A 19,376-nucleotide genomic window follows, 5' to 3' on the forward strand; every position below is an offset into this window, starting at 1 on the left:
GTGATAAATGGGTACTGTTTATCGATGTGGGCTCCTTCCCCACATGGTGTCAATAAGTCAGATCAGCACCAATAAGAAGGATTGGTGGCAGTGAATTTACCCGAGGTGTCTCAGATGGTGCACAGGGACATGGCCATGCCAACAGAAACACAGGTCAAGCTGGATGGAGCAGGGACAACTTGCTTTTTGAATCAGATCTCTTTGAGACCGCCACTTCAGCAGCGTCCTGAGGGAGGACTGCACCATCAAAGATACTGATCTTTGACCCAGATGTCAAAGTGATTTCTGAGGTCGATGGCCCTGTTCCCAGACTTTATTCAAATAATACCAGTGTTGGGGTGGGGGGTGGGGGTGGTCAGTGGTCCTGCAGCACTCTCTTGATAAAATAGGAAGGGCTTGCATTTGAATAGCGCCTTCTTGGGATGGCCAACGGAGAATTGCTGTCACTGCTGTACTGTAGGAAACGCAGCCAATTTGTACCCAGCAAGCTCCCACACACAGCGATGTGATTATAATCAAAGCATCAGGTTTCATTTTAAGGAATAAAGCCTGTAGGCCAAACATTGGCTCAGACAGTGGGGGAGATCTCCACTGGGATTGTTGACTGCGACCCGAGGGAGCTTGATTAAGTTTCAAGGCCCCTCAAAAACAGCAACGCCGACAGTGCAGCAGCACCTCAGTACAATCATAGAGGCATCGAGATGTACAGCATAGAAACAGACCCTTCGGTCCAATTCATCCATACAGACCAGATATCCTAATCTAATCTAGTCCCATTTGCCAGCACTTTGTCCATATCCCCTTAAGCCCTTCCTATTCATATACCCATCCAGATGCCTTTTAAATTCTGTAATTGTACCAGCCTCCACCACTTCCTCTGGCAGCTCATTCCATACACGTACCACCCGCTGTGTGAAAATGTTGCCCCTTAGGCCTCTTTTATATCTTTCCCCTCTCACCCTAAACCTATGCCCTCTAGTTCTGGACTCACCCACCCCAAGGAAAAGACCTTGTCTCTTTATCCTATCCATTCCCCTCATAATTTTGTAAACCTCTATAAGGTCACCCCTCAGCCTCCGACGCTCCAGGGAAAACAGCCCCAGCCTGTTCAGCCTCTCCCTCCAGAGTAGTATGGTGGAGGGTCAGCCTGGGGTATGCACTGAGGTGTCTGTACTGAAATTGCACACAAGTAATGAGTAAATACAGCTCCAACGCCCAAGAGTCTATCAATTGGCCAAAGGAAGGTAAGTTTTGTAGATACTACTTTGTTGAACTACCTATTGAGAAGCAGGAAGATTTAACACTTAGCTCCTGGCGTTTGAAACGATTGAGTCAGTCCCATTTAAACCCCCAGCATCCGTCAACGTAAATGGGACTGGTTTTAATTAACTGGAGGCAAGCGTCACTCTTGATTTGTGCTTTAGAACATTAAAAATATCCTTTCTACAGAGCATGCCTGAAATCCAATCCATCTAAAGAGCTGCAGACCTATAAAAGCATTCAATACTTTGATGATTTATCAGAGTTCTAATTAGTTCAGAAGGAAGATGGATCTGAATGAGATATCCTTCCAGAATAGTTATCACAATATTTAATTCTTTTTAACAAAAGTATGCCAAAGACACAAGATGGCATCCTGACTATGATTCCTGTGTTGCTCATCAATGGTTGTTATGGGGGACTTTAACTTTCCTGATATTGATTGGGGAAGCTATAGCTCAAGTTCGTTAGATGGGTCAGTGTTTGTTCAATGTGTGCAGGAGAGTTTCCTGACACAATATGTAGACAGGCCAACAAGAGGTGAGGCCATACTGGATTTGGTTCTGGGTAACGAACCAGGCCAGGTGTTAGAATTAGAGGTAGGTGAGCACTTTGGGGATAGTGACCATAATTCGGTGATTTTTACACTCGTGATGGAGAGGGATAAGTGTGTACTACAGGGCAAGAATTATAGCTGGGGTAAGGGAAATTATGATGCGGTGAGGCATGACTTAGGATGTGTGGCTTGGAAAAGTAGACTCCAAGGCAAGAGTGTAAATGATATGTGGAACTTGTTCAAGGGGCAACTATTGAGTGTCCTTGATAATTATGTACCTGTCAGGCAGGGAGGAAAGGGTCGTGCGAGGGAGCCGTGGTTTAATAAGGAATTAGAATCCCTTGTTAAATGGAAGAGGGCGGCCTATCTCAAGATGAGACGTGAAGGTTCAATTGGGGCGATTGAGAGTTATAGGGTAGCCAGGAAGGACCTGAAGAGAGAGCTAAAAGCAGCAAGGAGGGGACACGAAAGGTCCTTAGTAGATAGGATTAGGGAAAACCCTAAGGCTTTCTATAGGTATGTTAGGAATAAAAGAATGACTAGGGTAGGAATAGGTCCAGTCAAGGATAGTAGGGGGAAGTTGCGTGTGGAGGCGGAAGAGATTGGGGAGACACTGAATGAATACTTTTCTTCAGTATTCACTCAGGAACAGGGCATTGTTGTCGATGAGAATACTGAAGCACAAATAAGTAGAATGGATGGCTTTGAGGTATGTAGAGAAGAGGTGTTGGAAATCCTGGAAAAGGTGAAAATAGATAAGTCCCCTGGGCCTGATGGCATTTATCCTAGGATTCTCTGGGAAGCAAGGGAGGAGATTGCAGAGCCATTGGCCTTGATTTTTATGTCCTCTTTGTCTACAGGAGTAGTCCCAGAAGACTGGAGGATAGCAAATGTGGTTCCCTTGTTCAAAAAGGGGAGTAGGGATAGCCCTAGTAACTATAGGCCAGTGAGTCTCACTTCTGTTGTGGGCAAAGTCTTAGAGAGAATTGTAAGGGATAGGATTTATGCACATCTAGATAGGAATAATGTGATCAAGAATAGTCAGCATGGTTTTGTGAAGGGCAAGTCGTGCCTCACAAACCTTATTGAATTCTTTGAAAAGGTGACGAAGGAGGTTGATGAGGGGAAAGCGGTAGATGTGGTATATATGGATTTTAGTAAGGCGTTCGATAAGGTTCCCCATGGTAGGCTACTGCAGAAAATACGGAGATATGGCATTGAGGGTGAGTTGGAGGTTTGGATTAGGAATTGGCTGGATGGAAGAAGACAGAGGGTAGTAGTTGATGGCAAAGTTTCTTCATGGAGTGCCGTCACTAGCGGTGTTCCGCAAGGATCTGTTTTGGGACCATTGCTGTTTGTCATTTTTATAAATGACCTGGAAGAGGGGTTAGAAGGTTGGGTGAGCAAGTTTGCGGATGACACGAAAGTCGGAGGAGTTGTTGACAGTGAGGAAGCATGTGGCAGGTTACAGCAGGATATAGAGAAGCTGCAGAGCTGGGCAGAAAGGTGGCAGATGGAATTCAATGTAGCTAAGTGTGAGGTGATTCACTTTGGGAAGAATAACAAAAAGATGGGGTACTGGGCTAATGGTCGGATACTTGGTAGTGTGGATGAGCAGAGGGATCTTGGTGTCCATGTACACAGATCTCTGAAAGTAGCCACCCAGGTAAATAGTGCGGTGAGGAAGGCATATGGCGTACTGGCTTTTATTGGTAGAGGAATTGAGTTCCGGAGTCCTGAGGTCATGATGCAGTTGTATAAGACTCTGGTACGGCCGCATCTGGAATATTGTGTGCAGTTTTGGTCGCCATACTATAGGAAGGATGTGGAGGCATTGGAACGGGTGCAGAGGAGGTTTACCAGGATGTTGCCTGGTATGAAAGGAAAATCGTATGAGGAAAGACTGAGGCACTTGGGGCTGTTTTCACTAGAGAAAAGAAGGTTTAGGGGTGACTTGATTGAGGTGTACAAGATGATTAGGGGGTTAGATAGGGTCGACAGTATGAACCTTTTCCCGCGTATTGAGTCGGGTATTACAAGGGGGCATAGCTTTAAATTAAGGGGGGGTAGATATAGGACTGATGTTAGGGGTAGGTTCTTCACTCAGCGAGTCGTTAGTTCATGGAATGCCCTGCCAGTAACAGTGGTGGACTCTCCCTCTTTATGGGCATTTAAGAGGGCATTGGATAGGTATATGGAGGATAGTGGGTTAGTGTAGTTTAGGTGGGCTTGGATCGGCGCAACATCGAGGGCCCAAGGGCCTGTACTGCGCTGTATTCTTCTATGTTCTATGTTCCTTTGTTCCCTGTTATATCAACAGGTTAAAGCCAGTGCTGCATGTTCAGTACTTGCCCAGGTAAATAGTGCGGTGAGGAAGGCATATGGCGTACTGGCTTTTATTGGTAGAGGAATTGAGTTCCGGAGTCCTGAGGTCATGATGCAGTTGTATAAGACTCTGGTGCGGCCGCATCTGGAATATTGTGTGCAGTTTTGGTCGCCATACTATAGGAAGGATGTGGAGGCACTGGAACGGGTGCAGAGGAGGTTTACCAGGATGTTGCCTGGTATGGAAGGAAGATCGTATGAGGAAAGACTGAGACACTTGGGGCTGTTTTCACTAGAGAAAAGAAGGTTTAGAGGTGACTTGATTGAGGTGTACAAGATGATTAGGGGGTTAGATAGGGTTGACAGTGTGAACCTTTTCCCGCGTATGGAGTCGGGTATTACAAGGGGGCATAGCTTTAAATTAAGGGGGGCTAGATATAGGACTGAAGTTAGGGGTAGGTTCTTCACTCAGCGAGTCGTAAGTTCATGGAATGCCCTGCCAGTAGCAGTGGTGGACTCTCCCTTGTTATGGGCATTTAAGCGGGCATTGGATAGGTATATGGAGGATAGTGGGTTAGTATAGGTTAAGTGGGCTTGGATCGGCGCAACATCGAGGGCCAAAGGGCCTGTACTGCGCTGTATTCTTCTATGTATCTATGTATCTATTGCCAGGTGGAGCCTTGTGAGTGTAACTGCATTTATACAGCGCCTCCAACCCAGTACAAATGTGTCCGAGGTGCTTTGTCCAATCTTTAAGGAACACAACGTAACAGTGAGCCATGTAAGGACATAGCAGCTGAGTCAACATTCGGTCAAATTTGACGAATGGCTTACATGAGGAATGAGAGGTTTAAGGAGAAAATTCCAGGGCTTAGAGACCAGGTACAGAGAGGGATGACCACCAATTAGGAGGGGGGATGGAAGTTGAGGACCCTCGATAGGTCAGATTTGGAGGAACACTGATAACTTGGAGGGTTTTGTGGCTGAAGGAGATTACAGGGATAGGGAGGGGGAGGAAACTGAGGAGGGATTTGATAAGACAGATGAAAGCTTTAAAGTTGAGGCTGTGCAGCATGGGAAAACAGAATGGGTCAGACATTAACGGGAGGTGGGTGACGGGAGAACAGATTAGACGCAGCAGAGTGGAGGAATTCGGAATAAAATTGCAAAGGATCAGGTGGAGTTTGTGCCTCCTGCATTATGTTCAGACACAGGAAGCAGATTAGATTCCTTACAGTTTGGAAACAGGCCCTTCGACCCAACAAGTCCATACCGACCCTCTGAAGAGTAACTCACCCAGACCCATTCCCCTCTGACTAATGCACCTAACACTATGGGCAATGTAGCATGGCCAATTCACCCTAACCTGCACATCTTTGGATTGTGGGAGGAAACCCACGCAGATACGGGGAGAATGTGCAAACTCCACACAGACAGTCGCCTGTGGCTGGAATCGAACCTGGGTCCCTGGTGCTGGGAGGTAGCAGTGCAAGCCCTGCCTTACAAACAGGCAATCAAGGAACAAGAGGAGACCATTCGGCCCATTGATCCTGCTGTGCCATGTACTAAAATCATGTCTGGCTGACCTTTAACCTCAACTCGACATTCTTGTGTATCCCCTGATCATCTTTCATCCCCTTGGTCATCCAGAATCTATCTCCCTCTGACTTAAAAATATTTAAAAGTTTTGCACCCACTACCTTTTGAGGAAGGAAATTCCAAACACTCATAGCCAGCTGAGAGAGAGAAAAAAAATGTTTGCTCATCTGCATCTCAATGGGCGACTTCTTATTTGTAAATGATGACTCCTTGTTTCAGTCCACTCCATTGGGTTCTTGAGGAGAGTTGAGATGGAGTAGTGTCTGGGCATTGGGATGGTTTCAGCTCCAGCTGGAATATTGAGGATGTGAGTTAGAAATTCATTCGGAAAAACATTGGCAAAGCAGTCGTTCCATAATGTTGGCCACATTTTCATTTCCGAGGGAACTACCAATTATGAGCTGCATCAATTATACCAAGTCCCCAGTGTCATTCAGTGCGAGTGAAAATAGAGAAGAAACAAAGAAAGACCTACATCTATATAGAATCTTTCCTGACCCTAGAATCTTTCCCAGAGAGCAACAGAAGTGGTATTTCTTAAAGTGTATTGCAGTGGAGGAACCACAGCAACCAATCTGTGCCCAGTCAGATTCCACAAACAGAAATGTGATAATGATCAGTTAAACTGTTCTGTGCAATACAGGTTTGTGGATAAATATTGCAGATGGCTAATTCCCCTTCTCCTCTTTTGAAGTAGTCGTTTACGACTTTTTATATCGTCCTGAGAGGACAGTAAAGATCTCAGTGTTAGGTCCCATCAGAAAGAGGGCACCTTTGAATGAGCACACCCCCTCAGTGTCAGTGCTGTGTGGTATCATAGAACATAGAAGAATACAGCGCAGTACAGGCCCTTCGGCCCTCGATGTTGCGCCGATCCAAGCCCACCTAACCTACACTAGCCCACTATCCTCCATATGCCTATCCAATGCCCGCTTAAATGCCCATAATGAGGGAGAGTCCACCACTGCTACTGGCAGGGCATTCCATGAACTCACGACTCGCTGAGTAAAGAACCTACCCCTAACATCTGTCCTATACCTACCACCCCTTAATTTAAAGCTATGCCCCCTTGTAATAGCTGACTCCATACGTGGAAAAAGATTCTCACTGTCGACCCTATCTAAACCCCTAATCATCTTATACACCTCTATCAAGTCACCCCTAAACCTTCTTTTCTCCAATGAAAACAACCCCAAGTGCCTCAGCCTTTCCTCATACGATCTTTCTACCATACCAGGCAACATCCTGGTAAACCTCCTCTCCACCCGTTCCAGTGCCTCCACATCCTTCCTATAGTATGGCGACCAAAACTGCACACAATACTCCAGATGCGGCCGCACCAGGGTCTTATACAACTGCAACATGACCTCAGTACTCCGGAACTCAATTCCTCTACCAATAAAAGCCAGTACGCCATATGCCTTCTTCACCACACTATTTACCTGGGTGGCAACTTTCAAAGATTTGTGTACATGGACACCAAGATCCCTCTGCTCATCCACACTACCAAGTATCCGACCGTTAGCCCAGTACCCCATCTTTTTATTACTCTTACCAAAGTGAATCACCTCACACTTAGCTACATTGAACTCCATTTGCCACCTTTCTGCCCAGTTCTGCAGCTTATCTATATCCCGCTGTAACCTGCCACATCCTTCCTCACTGTCTACAACTCCTCCGACTTTCGTATCATCCGCAAACTTGCTCACCCAACCTTCTAACCCCTCCTCCAGGTCATTTATAAAAATGACAAACAGCAATGGTCCCAAAACAGATCCTTGCGGAACACCGCTAGTGACGGCACTCCAAGATGAACCTTTGCCATCAACTACTACCCTCTGTCTTCTTCCAGCCAACTCCTAATCCAAACCTCCAACTCACCCTCAATGCTATACCTCTGTATTTTTTGCAGTAGTCTACCATGGGGAACCTTTTCAAACGCCTTACTAAAATCCATATACACCACATCTACTGCTTTCCCCTCGTCCACCTCCTTAGTCACCTTCTCAAAGAATTCAATAAGGTTTGTGAGGCACGACCTGCCCTTCACAAAACCATGCTGACTATCCTTGATCACATTATTCCTATCCAGATGTTCATAAATCCTATCCCTTACAATTCTCTCTAAGATTTTGCCCACAACAGAAGTGAGACTCACCGGCCTATAGTTACTAGGGTTATCCCTACTCCCCTTCTTGAACAAGGGAACCACATTTGCTAGCCTCCAATCTTCTGGCACTACTCCTGTAGACAACGAGGACATAAAAATCAAGGCCAATGGCTCTGCAATCTCCTCCCTTGCTTCCCAGAGGATCCTAGGATAAATGCCATCAGGCCCAGGGGACTTATCTATTTTCACCCTTTCCAGAATTTCCAACACCTCTTCTCTACATACCTCAAAGCCATCCATTCTACTTAATTGTGACTCAGTACTCACATTGACAACAATGTCCTGTTCCTGATTGAATACTGACGAAAAGTATTCATTCAGTGTCTCCCCAATCTCTTCAGCCTCCACACGCAACTTCCCACTACTATCCTTGACTGGACCTATTCCTACCCTAGTCATTCTTTTATTCCTGACATACCTATAGAAAGCCTTAGGGTTTTCCCTAATCCTACCAACTAAGGACCTTTCATGTCCCCTCCTTGCTGCTCTTAGCTCTCTCTTCAGGTCCTTCCTGGCTACCTTATAACTCTCAATCGCCCCAATTGAACCTTCACGCCTCATCTTTACATAGGCCGTCCTCTTCCATTTAACAAGGGATTCCAATTCCTTATTAAACCACGGCTCCCTCACACGACCCTTTCCTCCCTGCCTGACGGGCACATACTTATCAAGGACACTCAATAGTTGCTCCTTGAACAAGCTCCACATATCAATTACACCCTTGCCTTGAAGCTTACTTTTCCAAGCTACACATCCTAAGTCATGCCTCACAGCATCATAATTTCCCTGCCCCCATCTATAACTCTTGCCCTGTCGTGCACACTTATCCCTCTCCATCACTAGAGTAAAAGTCACCGAATTGTGGTCACTGTCCCCAAAGTGCTCACCTACCTCTAATTCTAACACCTGGCCTGGTTCATTACCCAGAACCAAATCCAGTATGGCCTCACTTCTTGTTGGCCTATCTACATATTGTGTCAGGAAACCCTCCTGCACACATTGGACAAACACTGACCCATCTAACGAACTTGAGCTATAGCTTTCCCAATTAATGTCAGGAAAGTTAAAGTCCCCCATAACAACCACCCTATTACTTTCACTCTTCTCTTGAATCATCCTCGCAATCCTTTCTTCTACGTTTCTAGGACTATTAGGAGGCCTGTATCGTGTGAGAACTCTGTGGTCTGGCCTCAGGAGTCACTTGAACTCACAATGTGGTGACTCTGTGGCCAGAGGGTCACCTCCGAGCAGCTCTCCCAGTGAAAGCTCAGAGGTGGCAGGAGCTACAGAACGGCGAAGGGAAGGCGATGGCCTAATGGTATTATTGCTGGCTGTTAATCCAGCGACTGAGGAACTGTTCGAGGGAGCTGGGTTTGAATCCCACTATGGGATATTCATGGCGGAATTTGAATTCAATAAATATCTGGAAGTCTAATGATGACCGTGAATCCGTTGTCAAATGTTGGGAAAATCCCATTTGGGTCACTAGTATCCTTTAGGGAAGGAAACTGCCATCCTTACCTGGTCAGGCCTACTTGTGACTCCAGACCCACAGCAATGGGGTTGACTCTTAACTGCCCCCTGGGCAATTAGGGATGGGCAATAAATGCTGGCCCAGCCAGTGATGCCCACATCCTGTGAGCGAATACTATAAAAAAGGAAAGGGAGCTATAAAGGTATATGAGAGCGAGAGAGAAGATTTAGTCCAGTGAGCCAAGGAAACGTGCGCTGTGAATAACTGTAGTGTTTGTGATATTCTTTCTGAGATTGAGGTCAATGTATTTTGCACTGATTTTATAGAAATACATCACAATGGGACAGTGCAGGAATTGGAGGCTGTAGTGACAACTGATTGCCTGTAGCACACAAGATGGTTATTTGCTCAGCAACTATAGCGTGGTATTTTCAAACCAAAAATGAAAAGTTGAAGTAGCAAAATTGGGAGAGAGCAGAATATGAAATACCTGAAGATGAATTGATGCTGTCAATTTACTGTCTGCAAATTTACTGAAATGTTTCATTTTAAAGGGGCACTCTTTTCCTGGTCAATTAATTTGATGTGTTTTCTCAGCCTGTTCATTGACTGCTACTTCATTTTCCTTCGCTTTAGTTATTGCTGGAATAGTCTGCCTGACAGCACTGGGAACACCGGCTGTGAGTGATTGGCCATCCCCTCCATCACCCAATGGCCAAGAGGGATTTGCTCATATTCCCCCTCAATTATGTCACAACACGCCATCTCTCAATGAAATGGATAGCAGAGGGATACTGAAAGATGCCGTGATTAGAATAGCTAGGTGATTGTTATTGATCAGTATAGATGCGATGGGCTGAAGGGCCTTTTTCTGGGCTGTAGATCTGCGTGACTCTGTGACACCAGACACAGGCTTTGAAAAGGGAAGGCAATGGCCTTGTAGTATTAGTGCCAGACTACCAATTCAGGGACGCAGGTAATGTTCTGGTTCAAATCCTGCCACGACAGATAGGGGAATTACAACTCAATTAAAAATCTGAAATTAAAATATGATTCGGAGATGTCGGTGTTGGGCTGGGATGGACAAAGTTAAAAATCACACAACACCAGGTTATAGTCCAACAGGTTTAATTGGAAGCACACTAGCTTTCGGAGTGACACAATCACCTGATGAAGGAGCGTCGCTCCGAAAGCTAGTGTGCTTCCAATTAAACCTGTTGGACTATAACCTGGTGTTGTGTGATTTTTGAAATTAAGACACTGATTGTCATCAGGGTCACTAATGTCCTGAAGGGACATGGAGCCAACATGTGACTCCAGAGCCACAGCAATGGGGTTGACTCTTACTTAGGGATGGCAAAAAATGCTGGCCTAAACAGTGACACCCTCATCCAACAAACAAGTTGAGGGATGGGGGGGGGGGGTTCTGGTTTTGAGCATCTGAAGGTACTGCATAAGAATTTCCTGAATATTGCTATGAGAGAAAATTAATGAGAATGTTTTAAAAAGTTTGTGTTGTTCTTCTCGGGCAACTTCTGTTCATTCCGTTATTGAAATCCCTGTTGAACAACTTGTTCGTGCACAACACTCCCTGTTTAAATGTGCCGACAGTAACTCACACTGCAGGTATTTTGGTTCCAGCAGTCACACACTGTGCTATTGATTCAACAAGGAACAATCATTGCACCACATGGACTAGCTGAGGAAGCATTGAACTGGATCCGAGAACATACCTGAGCGGGAGATGGAAGTTTGGAGGGATGAGGGAAGGCTATTGGAAAAACGGATGAGGACAGGAAAGAAGTGGATGATTAAGGATAGAGGGTGAAGGAAGGTGGGAAGAAGGAGTGAAGCAGAAGGGAAAGGATGGGGAATGTGATGTAGGGTGAGTGATCATATACATTTTAATATTATGTATTTTTGAGTTTAGGATTTTGAATATTGAATTATTGATCTGGTAATTCCTGACTCCATTTTCCTTCCCTCTACCCATAACCCTTCCTTCCATTCCTGATTAAAGATCTCAGCCTCGAATACACTAATGACCCAGCCTCGACAGCCCTCTGTGATAAAGAATTCCACAGACTCACTCCTCTCGGACAGAAGAAATTCCTTCTCATCTCTGTCTTAAATGTGTGATGCATTATTCTGAGAAGATGTCCTCTGGTCCTAGACTCCCCCATAAGGGGAATCAACCATTCCACATCGACTCTGTCAAGTCCTGAGGAATCTTGAACATATCAGTCTCAGTCTTCATGCCTCTTAGTCTTCATTAATCCCTGAGACATCACTAAGGCGGCCTTGCTCTATTCTGATTGGTTGGTGCAGTCACGTGACAAGCATGCATGGGGTCAGCTGATCTGGAGTTAGCAATCCAGAGCTTCACTTTATCGCAGGCTTTTCCTTCCACTGGGTTTCTTTTCCTGCCAATAGCAATGGCCGACAACTCAATTTTCAGGATTATCCAAGTTTGACTGGCCACAATTCCATTGGAAAGCCTCCAAAGAGGGAAAGAGGAGGGAGTGAAAGGAAAATGCATTTTGTGGAAGCCAGGTTTGGGAAGGCAGGGGGTTGGTAGAGTGGGGCAATAAGGAGAAAAGGCAAGGTGGAATATGGGATAGATGGAAGGAGGGAGGTGTTGGAGGACGGCTGGAGCAAGGGTGAGTAAGTTTATATCTAGTCAGTAAAGCAAACTGCATAGTAGCCAATCACTTCAACATGGAGTTAGTAAATAATACTTCCCCATCCTTCATCATATCACTCACTGCACTTGCTGCTTCAGAGGCATCTGTCCTTTTGCAGCTTTACTCTCATATTTTGAACATTTCCTCAGTTCAGGGCAATTGACTGCCTCCTGTATTTATCCCTGGAAGTGTCTAAGGACATTACTAAGCTGACTTCACCCTGTCCTTGACATCCAGCATTCATTAAGAGTGCTGACATTTTACTGAAGTGAAAGTAATTACTGGGAATCGCTTCTCTCAAAGATGACTGCGTTAGTCTGAGAGTGTTCAAAAATGACAACTCCAAGATGACTGATGTCTTTTACAATACTAACGACTGCATTTATTTAACCACTTTATCATTTTGTATATCTTAAAGTGTTTCAGACAGCGAATTACTCTGAGGTCTACTGACCATTATCTAATTAAAATGTTTAAGATGACACAGGGATTTGATATTGTTGGGGGAGGTCCAGAATAAGAGGGGAGAAAAACTTCAAATTTGAATGAGAATGTTGCTTGGGATGGAGCATTTCAGCGATAGAGAGAGGCTGGATAAGCTCAGGTTGCTTCCTATGGAGCAGAGAAGTTTGAGACTGGATGTGATGGAGATCTATAAGTTTATGAGGGACAAGTGCAGGGTGAATAGGAAGTTAGCTATTCCCTGGCCCCCTGGCTTGATAACAAGGGAACACATGTTTAACGTGAAAGGCAGGAGGTTTAGAGGGGATTTGAGGAAAACTAAATTCATCCAGAAGGTGCGGGGGAACTGGAATACTCTGCCTGGGAGGGTAGTTGAGGAGGGAAAGCCTCACAACCGTTAAAAATTACTTGGATGAACACTTGATGGATATGGGTCTAGTGCAGGAAAGTGGGACTGATGTAGATTTAGGATAGTTTTGGATTGAATTGAATTAGCTTTATTGCCACATGTACTCAAATAAGTGTAGTGAAAAATTTACAAGTCACCTCTTACAATGCCATCTTAGGTACAAAGGTATCTAGGTACAGACTGAATGGGCTGAAAGGCCTCTTCTATTCCACACTGTATGATTGTGTGATTCGACTCCTGGGTGATATCAGCAAGTCCTTCCTCACGCAGAGAGAAATGAATATCTGGAACTCTCTCATCCCAAAAAAAACCTGTGTGGGTTTCAACGGTAAACAAGAATATTAAAAATTAATGAACAAAAGCAGGAAGATAATATTAAACTACAATCTAATTGGTGTAATAGTTTCAAGGAATCTCCTTTTATTTTGTTGATTGGGTATGGGTCTCACTCATCAGTATTAATTGCCCAGAGGACAGTTAGGAATCAACCATATTACTGTGCGACTGGAGTCACATGTAGGTGGAGAAGGACAGCAGATTTTCTTCAGTAAAGATAATGCAGAAAATACGGAGATATGGCATTGAGGGTGAGTTGGAGGTTTGGATTCGGAATTGGCTGGATGGAAGAAGACAGAGGGTAGTAGTTGATGGCAAAGTTTCTTCATGGAGTGCCGTCACTAGCGGTGTTCCGCAAGGATCTGTTTTGGGACCATTGCTGTTTGTCATTTTTATAAATGACCTGGAAGAGGGGTTAGAAGGTTGGGTGAGCAAGTTTGCGGATGACACGAAAGTCGGAGGAGTTGTTGACAGTGAGGAAGCATGTGGCAGGTTACAGCAGGATATAGAGAAGCTGCAGAGCTGGGCAGAAAGGTGGCAGATGGAATTCAATGTAGCTAAGTGCGAGGTGATTCACTTTGGGAAGAATAACAAAAAGATGGGGTACTGGGCTAATGGTCGGATACTTGGTAGTGTGGATGAGCAGAGGGATCTTGGTGTCCATGTACACAGATCTCTGAAAGTTGCCACCCAGGTAAATAGTGCGGTGAGGAAGGCATATGGCGTACTGGCTTTTATTGGTAGAGGAATTGAGTTCCGGAGTCCTGAGGTCATGATGCAGTTGTATAAGACTCTGGTACGGCCGCATCTGGAATATTGTGTGCAGTTTTGGTCGCCATACTATAGGAAGGATGTGGAGGCATTGGAACGGGTGCAGAGGAGGTTTACCAGGATGTTGCCTGGTATGGAAGGAAAATCGTATGAGGAAAGACTGAGACACTTGGGGCTGTTTTCACTAGAGAAAAGAAGGTTTAGGGGTGACTTGATTGAGGTGTACAAGATGATTAGGGGGTTAGATAGGGTCGACAGTATGAACCTTTTCCCGCGTATTGAGTCGGGTATTACAAGGGGGCATAGCTTTAAATTAAGGGGGGGTAGATATAGGACTGATGTTAGGGGTAGGTTCTTCACTCAGCGAGTCGTTAGTTCATGGAATGCCCTGCCAGTAACAGTGGTGGACTCTCCCTCTTTATGGGCATTTAAGAGGGCATTGGATAGGTATATGGAGGATAGTGGGTTAGTGTAGTTTAGGTGGGCTTGGATCGGCGCAACATCGAGGGCCCAAGGGCCTGTACTGCGCTGTAATCTTCTATGTTCTATGTTCTATGTTCTATGTTCTATGATAAAGCCATCATAGCCCTACTGTCTCATTAATGACAGAGAGAGAGAGATGACTGGTGGTGGTTTGACCTGAGGGTCACCGTGCCTCAGGCAGGGGGAGAGATTGAGAAGGAGAGTCCCTCACTGTTAGCATCACAAACCAGCCATGTGAGCTCATTCAGCTTTACCAAGCGACCATACTGAAGCATGCTACAATAATTGACAAGTTACTGTTAGGTCGGCTTTTTATTCCAGGATTTTTTTTAATTCAAATTTCACCATCTGCCATGGTGGGGTTTGAACCCATTTCCCCAGAATGTTGGTCTGGATTGCTGGCCCAGTGACATGACCATTCTGCTACTGCCTCCTGTTGTTATATCAGAAAATAGCAAAAGCTACAAGTTTGACTCCACAAACCGGACTGGTGATAAATAACCAAAGAGGTGACCTTTGGTTGAAACAGCAGCTGCAGGGATATCACCCGACTCATCAGCCTTTACACATTAACCTCACAGCCAAAGAATGGATCTCTCAGCAGTGCAGCGTACTCTCAGTACCGCACAGGAGTATCAGCGCAGACTCTCATGTGGGGCTTGAACCCTGCACACCTACTCAACACTGAGACAAAGAAAGAACGTGCATTTCCATAGCAACTCTCACCGCCTTGGGTTTCCTGTCGCAGAGGTGCTTTTTTGAGGTGATGTCACTGTTGTAATGTTGGAAATGCAGCAGTCAATTTTCACACAGCAAGATCCCACTGTGTTAATGGCCAAATCATCTGTTTTAGTTTTAGTTTGGGTTGATGGGAAAATTTGATGATGAGATTGGAGTGAACACCACCTCTGTTTGTCTAAATGGTACCCACAGGGTCTTGACATTGACCCTAGAGAGAACGTGATGCCTCAGTATAATGTCTCAGCTAACAGTCAGCACATCTGACAGTGCAGCACTCTGTCAGTGTTGCCCTGGAAGTGTCAGTCTAGATTCAGTGTCGAAATCCCTGGAATGGGGCAACTTCTGGCTCATACACAAAGCCATTACCCTCAGGATCGCCAAACTGTGATCACAGTGCGTATTAATAATTTGCATCTTTATCTGATAGTTTATGTTCCAAGCTGACAGCAGTATTGAGGATAGCCAATGGGTGATTGTTTTTGTTTTATTTCCCCAGCTGGTACGTTACACCATTGAGGGGCTTCTGCAACTTGGGCCCCTGGGGTCAACAAATTTCCTACCCGACACCAAATGTTTAATGGATGACAGAAGAATCAAGTTCCCAACTCTCAGGAAATGCGACGAGGTACCCAGAATAAACCAGAAACTCTGGGATTTCACGCAGGTAATGTCCTGTTTGCTTCATCTGAAGGAGAGGGAAGGATGGAATAAATGGCAACTATTCATGAACATGAGCTGTTCACCAAAGAGTCCTTGGTTGTTAAGGGTTTGCTTATCCAGATACTTACCCAGATGGATTGAGAATCAATAGAGGACTTAGATTTGACCAACTAGTGTTTGGAATCAAGCTTGATATTAAGGCTTTTGTAGCAATATTGTGCAGATTTAATTGGTGATAGTGTCCTTACCTCTGAGCCAGGAGAGCCAGGCTCAAGACCCACCTGCTCCAGAGCTGTGTAATGACATCTCTGAACAGATTGATCACAGATGTTTTAATTTTGGCTGAGTGCTTTCGAATGTCCTGAAGTTGCGAAAGGCGCTATATAAATCCAAATCTTTCTGTATCTGTAAATGCCAACAGATCCCTCAAGGAATAATTTGGTCTTTATTTCTCACACTGGAAACAGTAAGTACATGTGTCTGTCTGTCTGTGTATATGCTATCTTTGATGGGATCCACATTTACCTCACAGAGAAGAATATAAACGTCCTCTCCCTCTGCTGTTTGTGTTTTTTCTCCAGCAAAGGACCAGCTGTCATTGTACAAAACCCTCATCATCTATTACACTCCAATAACACTCGAGAAGCTCGACACCATCCAGGACAAAGCAGCCCCCGCTTGATTAGCCCCACATCCACCAACACCCCCTCCCTTCACCACCGACGCTCAGGAACAGCAGTGTGCACTATCTATAAGATGCACTGCAGAAACTCACCAAGATCCTCAGACAGCACTTTCCAAACCCACAACCACTTCCATCTGGAAGGACAAGGGCAGCAGATACATGGGAACACCACCCCCTGCACAATCCCCTCCGAGCCACTCACCATCCTGACTTGGAAATATGTCACTGTTCCTTCACTGTCACTGGGTCAGAATCCTGGAATTCCCTCCCTAAGGGCATTGTGGGTCAAACCACAGCACATGGACTGCAGCGGTTCAAAAAGGCAGCTCACCCCCACCTTCTCAAGGGGCAACTAGGGATGGGTAATAAATGCTGAACCAGCCAGCGATGCCAATGTCCCATCCTCACAACCAAGTCATAGCCTGACTGCAACAGCTCAGTGACATCCGTCACCCCCCCTTGCCCAACCACCCCCACCAACCCCGGCGCTGCCTCTGGAAGGCATCTTTGCCACTTTTCAGCTCCAATCAAATGGCCAGTTTTTTAAGAGATCCTTTTTACTCTTCCAAACACCTCTTTCTTTCATTGTCTATGGAATTTACAGCATTATGTTTTAGGATCCACAATTTAAATGCACTCAATTTGAGCTGCAAACCTTTACTTGTTGTCCAGGATTTGTAAATTTACAGGAAAGCGACAGAGAAAATGCAGCATCTGATGGGTGGTTTCCTTGTAACAACCTTGAGTCTCCCTGTTGTTGACGCATCCATCATCTTCAGAAAATCACCTCTGGCCATCTTTATCCTTCCTCTACCTCCTGCAGCACATCCGACACCTTCTGTTATCATTTGTCACACCATCCTCAATCTTGCTTCCTCTAATATATGCCTTCGAAATAACCTTTATCTCTGATATTCACACTCCATCCAAATTCTAAGATTCTAGACAAAATTGTGCCTTAAAAGGGCGGCACGGTGGCACAGTGGTTAGCACTGCTGCCTCACAGCGCCAGAGACTTGGGTTCAATTCCCGCCTCAGGCGACTGATTGTGTGGAGTTTGCACATTCTCCCTGTGTCTGTGTGGGTTTCCTCCGGGTGCTCCGGTTTCCTCCCACAGTCCAAAAAATGTGCAGGTCAGGTGAATTGGCCAGGCTAAATTGCCCCTCGTATTAGGTGAAGGGATGAATGTAGGGGAATAGGTCTGGGTGGGTTGCTCTTCGGAGGGTCAGTGTGGGCTTGTTGGGCCGAAGGGCCTATTTCCATACTGTATGTAATCTAAGATTATAACTTTTTATACCTTAGCTCTTTAACGTTCCTGATATTTGTGAGGGGCGTTTCTGCTTATGTGGACTGTGTTGTATCACTTTAGTCTCCATATCTGAGGAAAGATGTTGTGGTGATGGAGGAAGTGCACTGAAGGTTTACCACACTGGGTTGGTAGGGCTGATAGAGGACGAGGGATTGAATCAATTAGGATTATGTTCATTGGAGTGCAGAAGCACGTGGGGGGAGATCTGATAAAAACCTGTAAAATGCCAACAGGACTACACAGGGCAAATGCAGGAAAGATATTTCCAATGACCAGAGGTCACAGTCTAAGGACATGGGGTAGGACATGTTTAGGACTGAGATGAGGAGAAATGTCTTCACCCAGAAAGTGGTGGAATTCTCTGTCACAGGAAGCAGTCAAGGCCAGACTGTGATGTGGAGGTGCCAGGATGGACAATGTCAGAAACACAGGATACCAGTGCACTGCCCTTTTGTCGGGTGAAGGGTTAAGGGGCAGTGCTCCGAAAGCTTGTGATTTCAAATAAACCTGTTGAACTCTTACCTGGTGTCAAAGGCCAAAACAGTGCATCATTTCAAGGAGTTGTACACAGCATTTGGAATTAATGGGGTCAAAGGATATATGGGAAACAGCTGGAACAGAGCATTGAGTTGGTTGATGAGCCGTGATCATAATAAATGGTGGGGCAGATTCAAAGGGCTGAATGGCCTACAGTTGTCTCCATTTTCTGTGTTTCTGTGCCTGTGTACCATATGTTTGTGATTTCGTTGTCTCCAAAATGGAAATAAAATTGGAAAATTATGCCAGGGACAGTTCATAAAGAGTGAGATTTGGTAATGCATGTTGACCTTCTTTTGCAGAATGGGCCAATTATTAACAGAGACACGGGACGTTGTTTGGAAGTGGAAATGACCAAGGACGCTAACTTTGGCCTGCGATTATCCTTGCAGAAGTGTTCCGGGCAAAAGTGGATAATCAGAAACTGGATCAAACATGCCAAGCACTGAGTGCTGATGGGATCTATTTGCTGCATCCCAGTGTATCTTTGTATGTCTACTTCCACATGACATTGTGATGTGTAGCAAAGCACCCATGAGACATTGTGGGGGACACAACATGGAATCATCCAGTCATCCTCAATGAAGGGACACTTGATCAACACACTCATTTGAAATTATTGACTACTGCACGGCATTAAATGAACAATAATGATGTGCCTTTTTTCACTTATAAACTTCTTGACTGGAACCAGCCCCTTAAGCATGTTTCGGTTTATTATATTGGAACAGAAAACTGTAAATAATAATATTAAAAAAGACTTAAATGTTACAAGACTAAATGCAACCATTTTAAAGGGGAGGCAGGAGTGGAGAGACCAAGGGGATTAACAAACACAAGTCTTGGGAAGATGAGCAGGTTGTTAAAAACACTCACACACCAGATCCTGAGTTTTATAAATTGGTGCACAATGGG

At 45.1% G+C, this 19,376-nt stretch overlaps 1 protein-coding gene across 1 annotated transcript in view; it reads left to right on the forward strand.

The window, feature by feature from the left end:
* Positions 1 to 19,163, forward strand: part of galnt9 (polypeptide N-acetylgalactosaminyltransferase 9) — a 438,662-nt gene extending 419,499 nt beyond the window's left edge. Inside the window, exons 10-11 of the mRNA XM_043715359.2 lie at positions 15,767 to 15,934; positions 18,764 to 19,163. Of these exons, the coding sequence (XP_043571294.1) occupies positions 15,767 to 15,934; positions 18,764 to 18,910 (315 nt within the window). The 3' untranslated portion in view covers positions 18,911 to 19,163. The remainder of the gene's footprint in view (positions 1 to 15,766; positions 15,935 to 18,763) is intronic.
* The last annotated feature ends 213 nt before the right edge of the window (positions 19,164 to 19,376 follow it).

The sequence above is a fragment of the Chiloscyllium plagiosum genome, unplaced genomic scaffold (assembly GCF_037043375.1).
Source record: "Chiloscyllium plagiosum isolate Xiang-an unplaced genomic scaffold, Cpla_swu_hap1 HiC_scaffold_24, whole genome shotgun sequence".
In the NCBI taxonomy this organism is placed as follows: Eukaryota; Metazoa; Chordata; class Chondrichthyes; order Orectolobiformes; family Hemiscylliidae; genus Chiloscyllium; species Chiloscyllium plagiosum.